General features: G+C 56.4%; 1 protein-coding gene across 1 annotated transcript; it reads right to left on the bottom strand.

Annotated features, from left to right (window-relative positions):
• Positions 1-4,075: 4,075 nt before the first annotated feature.
• CHST1 (carbohydrate sulfotransferase 1) lies at positions 4,076-5,311 on the bottom strand (the record flags this gene model as incomplete). The annotated part of the gene is made up of 1 exon (XM_084238864.1): positions 4,076-5,311. One exon carries the CDS (start codon positions 5,309-5,311, stop codon positions 4,076-4,078), a length of 1,236 nt encoding a protein of 411 aa, XP_084094990.1.
• Positions 5,312-6,713: the final 1,402 nt, after the last annotated feature.

The following is a 6,713-nucleotide window of genomic DNA, read 5'->3' as shown; positions in this document are numbered from 1 at the left end:
ATACCCTCTAGGATGATAGGAAGCAGAGACCAGCGAGCTCCCCAGAGTCCCCGGGAAGTGGGGCTGGGAGACCCGCGTGTTTGCTATTGGCAAGGAGAGAAACAAGGGTGAGCAGGTGCGAACACACAAACAGAGGAAGCGTGTAGTGAAAAGAACTGACGGAACTTGGCCCTAGAGCCGCCAATGAGAGGGTGCCGAGTGTGGGACAAGACTGGGAAGTTTCTCCTTAGGATCTAAGCCACCCAGAGGAGATGGGGGCGGGGCCATGCCTGCCTACGTGGGGCTCTGACCACCACTTCCTGACGAGGAAAAGGTGCTTCTGTGTCAGCAGGAAACAGCCCACGTCGAGGTGTGACTGGTAGGAGGGGAAGGCGTGCTTCATAAACTAAAATTCTTTTCCGTGTGTTTGTTCCTAGTTGATCCTCCCTAAAGAGTGTTAATTTTGGAAATTGTAACAAGTGGCAGGCAGGTGACAGAGAAACAGGCGATCCAGTGTTGGTGTGTGGAGTTGGAGAGAACTGTTCACTGTGAGGAAGTAGATGTGGATTCTTGGAACCAGCCTAGCTCAAGTGTCCATTACTATTTGTCAGACGCAGGGTGAAGGGCCTCCATTCCCCTTCAGGTGCTTCCATTCCCCTTCAGATCCCTAAGAAGCCTTACCCCCCCCCCCAACCCTCCACCCCACCGGTAAAGACTCAACACAAGCCAGCTCTTTTATCAGGTGGGGAAGAATGTTTTACTCATTCTTTTACTCACACAACCAGTGTTTATTGGATACCTGTTGAGTGCAAGGTCCTGTAGTAAAGATTGTGATTACAACGGTGGTAAACACTATAAAAAAGATGTGCTTGGTGCCACACGGGCCTATAATCAGGATATATAAGATGTATAATCAGTTATGTAAGGGCTATAATCAAGATAACTGATCTGGTAAAACCAAGGAAATACTGATAGTTAAACCGAGATCCAAAGGCTGAGTGGACATGAATTAGGGAAAGACAGGAGTAGGGGTGACTTAGGCATAAGGAAAGTTCTGTGCAAACACTCTGCACTGGGACAGAGAATGGTGTGTGTATGGGTTTGCTTTCACTGCATAACAAGTCATTGCAGAACCTGGTGACTTAAAACAAACACCACTTTTTTTTAACTCACAATATTGTGGGTCAGAGACTTGGCAGGGTTCAGTCAGGCGGTTCTAACAACCTGGGTGAGATCGTGGCTGATCTTGACAGGGCTCACTTGTGCACCTGCGTCAGTCACCAAGTCACTGAGGAATTGGCTGACCACGCGCTGGGGCACTTTTGGTTCTTTGCATCCTGCTGTTGTTCTCTGGTCAGCTGCTCTGGGCTTCCTTCACATGGCAGTGAAAGGCTCCCACAAGGTTGCAAAAAAGGACAAGCTCCCAGCAGCTAAGACGCATGGCCACACACAGGATTGCAATGGGAGGCGGCTACCCAAGGCTATGTTTCCAGAAAGGCATGCACGGGGGCTACAACTACCCAATCTCAGTGTGTTCAAGGAATTGAAGGAAAGCAGGAAGGCGCAAGAGGGCGGGAACACTGGAGGGGAAGCTAGAAGTAGGCAGGAGCCAGGACATGAAGGGCCTCTAAGAGGATTCCAGAACTTTGGTCTTTACCCTAAAAGTGGGCAAGGCCTCTGGCTTCTCAGTCTCTAGTTTGAGGATCTGGCCATCATAAATAAACCCCTTAAAACTGAACTTTCCTGGGTGATCTGGCAAAGTGGATTTTCTAAGCTTGAGAAGCTGAGGGCAGGACGTGGGGGCACGTTATGTCTACACGGTCATGAGCGTCCCAGGCCTTCCTATCACTGTGCCTTTTCTGCTCCCTCAGCTGGGAAGGATCATCTCATGCCCTCCCCAAGACTTCCTTCAGGCACCACCCCCTTAGAGAAGCTCTCCCCAACTTCTCTAACTCCCAGGTCCAGGGAGACCACTTGTAGGGATGTCTCCCTCACCTCAGGCTGGAGTAGTAATGCCTATGAACCAGGGGCTGAGAAGAGGGTGCCAAAAGTCCAGGCCCTGTCCACCAGTCCTGCCAGAGACTTTTCTAAATCAGCTTCACTGGTCTTATAGCATGAGGTTGTAAATCATATAGTCTCTTTTGCAGAAAAGAAATCTAAAGTCTAGACTCCTTGGCCACTTTAACAGTTTTGGCCACTCAGATAAAAACCTACACTTCCCAGCCTCCCTTGCAGCCTATGAGACATGAAAGGGAGTGATATCTGTAACTCCGAGGGGTTCTCACAAATGACAGAGCTGTGCCCTCCCATCTCATTTCTTCTTCTCTCTGCCTGACGAGTCAAGGGCAACACCTTATGATGGTGGAGCAGCAAGAAGATGCAAAGACCCAGGGCCTCTGATGCCTGGGCACACAACTTGGGAGCCGAGATATCAGCCTTACCAGCTTGAACCTGTATGCATGAGAATGAAACAAAATAACCTGCCCTCACTAAGTTACTATTATCCAAGGTATTTGCTATAGAGGCTAAGTCTATATTCACCTGACCAGGGCCAAGTTACCTCAGGAAGCCCAGGCCTTCTGTGGCTGCCTAACCCAGGCACTCGTGTTGTTCTTCACAACAGAACTGTCCTCAACCCCAGGGACCAGCTGCTTCCTTGGAATAACAGCTGGGGAAGCTGCTGGATTGGCAAGGAAGGAAAGGGAAGTAACACAGCTGATGTGCCCCCCCCTCCAACCGGTGTACACAAGTCAAGACTCCAGTCATGTAAGTTGAGGGAAAGGGTTCTTTCCCAAAAGGCCAGGAGCTCCAGGCTTTCCCAGGCTCAGCATGAAGCCACCCACTCGACTACTTCCCGGCAAGTTAATAAGGAGCCACCCCGTTCCTCAAATGCTATCCTGGCCCCAGACCCAGATATTAAAGGGTAGACCTTGGCATAGGATATGCCGGGACCTCATGCTGACCTCAGGTCATTGACTGAGCAAGCGATCAGCACTTGTTAGATATTTCAGATATATCCCCCCTGGCCAGAAGGTATCTGATCTCAACTGCCTGAAGGACAATGAAACCCTGAACTCAATGTCAAGGGTGATAAAGACAACCCGAGTTCAAAAAGTCTGAGACTTGTTATTCAATCCCCAAGGCCTCTCTCCTCCCCAAAACCAGAAACACCTAGACCCCAGCATGGCGTGCCCTCTCGCATAAAATGTCCCACAATCACATTCAGATCTTATTGTACTTTTATTTACAGAAAACACAGATGAAGCATTTCAATGTTCATTTAGCAAACTGATTCACTCTTTTTTTTTTTTTTCTTTTTGGCACAAAGAAATATCATAGATGGACCCCAAGATCAATCAGAAACCCCTAAGATTTATCAGCCATCACTAGTCCAGGGGCAGCCACAAGACTCAGACAGACAGACAGACAGACAGCATCGCCACAGATTGGAAAAAAATAAAGGTCCACATTCACCTCACAGTAAAAACCTGCTCACCGACAGGCACGGGTGTGCAGGATGGGGCAGTTTCTCTGCTCCGGGGGCAGTAGCCTTCGGGGTCAGGAGGCAGGATGGGGAGGGAGGGACACCATTCATAAATTAGAGAGAGGTGGCCTTTGTGTTTTCAACCTCTTACCTTGTAGAAATCAGACAGTACAAACACGACCTGCCCCACCCCTCGCCAGCATTCTGAAAGCTTCAGAAATTGTGTGGTTGGGGGTGTCTCTGGCGTGGGCGCCCGTGTGTGTGTGTGTGTGTGTGTGTGTGTGTGCGCACACGTGTGTGTGTGTGGTGCTTGTAAACATGGTCACCACCCACCGCCGACACCCATCCCACCTGTGTCCGAAAGGAGCGGGGCGGGGATCGGACCCCACTCAAGGCCCCTCTGCCCCGGGGATTCCTAGCCGAGACGTAGTGCAAATTTCCGAGTCAAAAAGAGGCAGAAGGAGCGGGGGCCGGGCCCAGGGGGCAGGAAGGACACACAGACCGGGCACTGGGGGGAGAGGGAGATAAGGCAACAGTTAAAAACGGTCCGTTTTATCAAAGCCGACGCCCGCTGCCCCCGCCCCGCCGCGCGCGCGTCGCGTGCGCGCCGCGTCACGAGAAGGGCCGGAAGTCCCGCTCCTCCACGAGGCTGACGGCCGGGTTCTTGAGCTCCTCCTCGGAGGCGGCCATCTTGTAGCCCAGCTGCGCCAGCACGCGCCGGCAGGCGTTCTGGGCGAAGGCCACGATGTCGTAGGACAGGCGGAAGCGCCACTTCTCGGCCGTGGCCGCCGAGTTCCGCACGGTGCCGTACTTGTGCTTGCCCAGCGCGGGGTCGCCCCGCGTGTTGTTCTGGATCCAGCGGGCCACGTGGCTGCCCAGCGGGATGCCCAGGAAGCCGTAGATCTCCTCCGTCTTCTTCATGGGGTTGCGGGCCAGGTCCTCGTAGCGCACCAGCATGTACTTGCCCTTGAGCCAGGCGGGCCGCGTGAGGCCGGTGGCCACGGAGTTGGCGAAGTCCTCGCACACCGTGGTCAGCTGCGTCACGTCCAGGTTGTAGGGCCGCCGCCCGGTGCCGTACCACAGGCGCCACAGCCGGTAGGTGTCGCGGAAGGTCTCGCTGCGGGAGGCCAGGATGCCGCGCGGGTCGCGCACCAGCTGGATGACCTTGAGGTTGAGGCGCGGGTCCTCCACGAGCGCGCGCAGGTCGCTGACCTCGGGCACGCGCACCGTCTTGATGGCCACGTGGGCGCGCTCGCGGCAGGCCTCGGCGGCCATGGTGAGGTTGAGCAGCCCGCACTTGCGCACGCAGTCGCCCTCCTCCAGCGCCAGGTCGGCGGCGCCGGGCGGGCTGCACACGGGGCGCGAGCAGAGCACGCGGCTGGCCCCGCGGCGGAAGACGCGGTCGGTGGTGTGGTTGACGGGCGGCGGGCGGATGTAGTTCTCCAGGAAGTACAGGTCGCAGTCGTACAGGCTGCGCAGCAGGTCCCGGCTGGCGCCCAGCATGACCCGCCGGTCCGCGGGGCTCTTGCCCTGGGTGAAGCGGGGGATGAGCGTGTTCTGCACGTGGTAGAGGGGCTCGAACAGGTAGAAGACGTCCAGGTGCTGGTTGAAGAGCTGGCCCACGAAGGAGGAGCCGCTGCGCGTGGTGGCCAGGATGAGGATGTGCGTCTTGCGCGAGAGGTTATAGGCGAAGGTGGGGCCCTCCTCGCACAGCCGCTCGGCCAGCCCCGCCTCGGCCAGCCCGGGGCAGGTGTGGAAGGACTTGGCCGTGAAGGTGCGGATGGCCGTGTACTGGATGGCGATGGAGGCCAGGGCAAGGAGGAGGACGGCCTTCCAGGAACATTGCATGGCTGGGCACCTTCATGGGGCTGCTTCTCCACCAGGCGAGGTCTGTGGGCAAAGGTGGACCATGGTCAAGGAGCAGCCACCTTGGGTGCCCCACACCCCCAGGGGCACCAGCTTGCTCCCGCGGGAAAACCGGCCTCCGGGCGGGGGAAGTACCCCAGCTCCCTTTCCTGTGCTCACATTGCTCAAGGCCTAGGCAGCTACCATTCTTTGAGGACTCCTGAGAGGTTCCAGGGACTGATTCCTATTCCCTGGGGTTTCACCAACGAACACTGCCCGGGGCCTCCCCTCATGATCTCTGTGGGGCCCTACAGTGCAAACACCTAACGCCTCAACTTCCACATGTAAGGAATGACCAGTTCTTGCCTCAAACAAGAACTGCCACCACCTAACACTCCTGCCAGCATCCACCTGCATCTTCTGGTGCCCAGCTGGTGCCCAGTTCCCCAGGTGGTCACTGTCCATTCATGCCCTGGCTGCCCCTAGGCAGAGGAAGATGCCTCCTTCCCACCCAAGCCCCTGTGCAGAAAGGACCCTGGGACCCCTGCCTGGGTTGGCAGGCTGCCAGCATCAGCTGTGTCGGGGCCCTCCCCATGCAAGTGACCAGCTTCCTCCAGATGAGGACTCCTGGGACAACCAGGACTTCTAAGAGTCAACTGGTCTGGCACACAAAGAGGGCCCAGGGGCTGCTGAGAACTACCCCTTCCCGGGCCCCATCGCCCTCCAGGATTTGTTCGTTGCCACTGGGGGGGTGAATCTAGGCCACGGGCAAGTGAACCCCCCCCCCCCAAAGACAGCAGAGCAAAGTGGCCTGCAAAGAAGATCGGAGCCCAGAGAGATGGGGGCGGGGCTGGCTCCTACAGGTCCCCCATCCCAGCCACTCCTCAACCTTCTCTGCCTATAGCGTGAGCTCAGGGACCCCCCCCCCCACCACCAATTTGATGCAGAAATGGTCAGAGAACCCAGACAAGATGGAGAGGAGAGGAAGGGGCAGCTCAAGGCATAAAGTGTGACGGATGAGGAGGGCCCCAGGAAAGCAGGGAGAGTTAAGGGCAGAGGCAGCCTCAGCATCTGGAAGCCCCCCAAGAGAGACTAGCTCAGCTACCCAGCTGGGGGGAGAGCTAGGGATGTTCCAAGAGCAGATGCAGGGAGGGATCCAGCACTCACCAAGGGGGGCTGCTCCGAGCAGGGGCCCGCAGCCACCAGTCTCCTGGTCAAGCTGCCCACGCCAGCCTGCGCAGCAACCCGTGGCAGCACACTGCAGGGAGACAGGGAGGAAAGGGGTTCTGAGTGGGGAGTGGGGGAGCTCCCAACACCTCCCTTCCCATCCTTCTCTCCTGTGTCCTGTGCCCCTCAAACTAATCCCCAGGGACCCTGCCTGCTCTTCCTGATCTATCCAGTTGGG

This window comes from Talpa europaea, assembly GCF_964194135.1.
Source record: "Talpa europaea genome assembly, chromosome: 1".
NCBI lineage: Eukaryota > Metazoa > Chordata > Mammalia > Eulipotyphla > Talpidae > Talpa > Talpa europaea.
The sequence above is the reverse complement of the archived record's forward strand: the minus strand, read 5'-3'. Positions and strand labels throughout refer to the sequence as shown.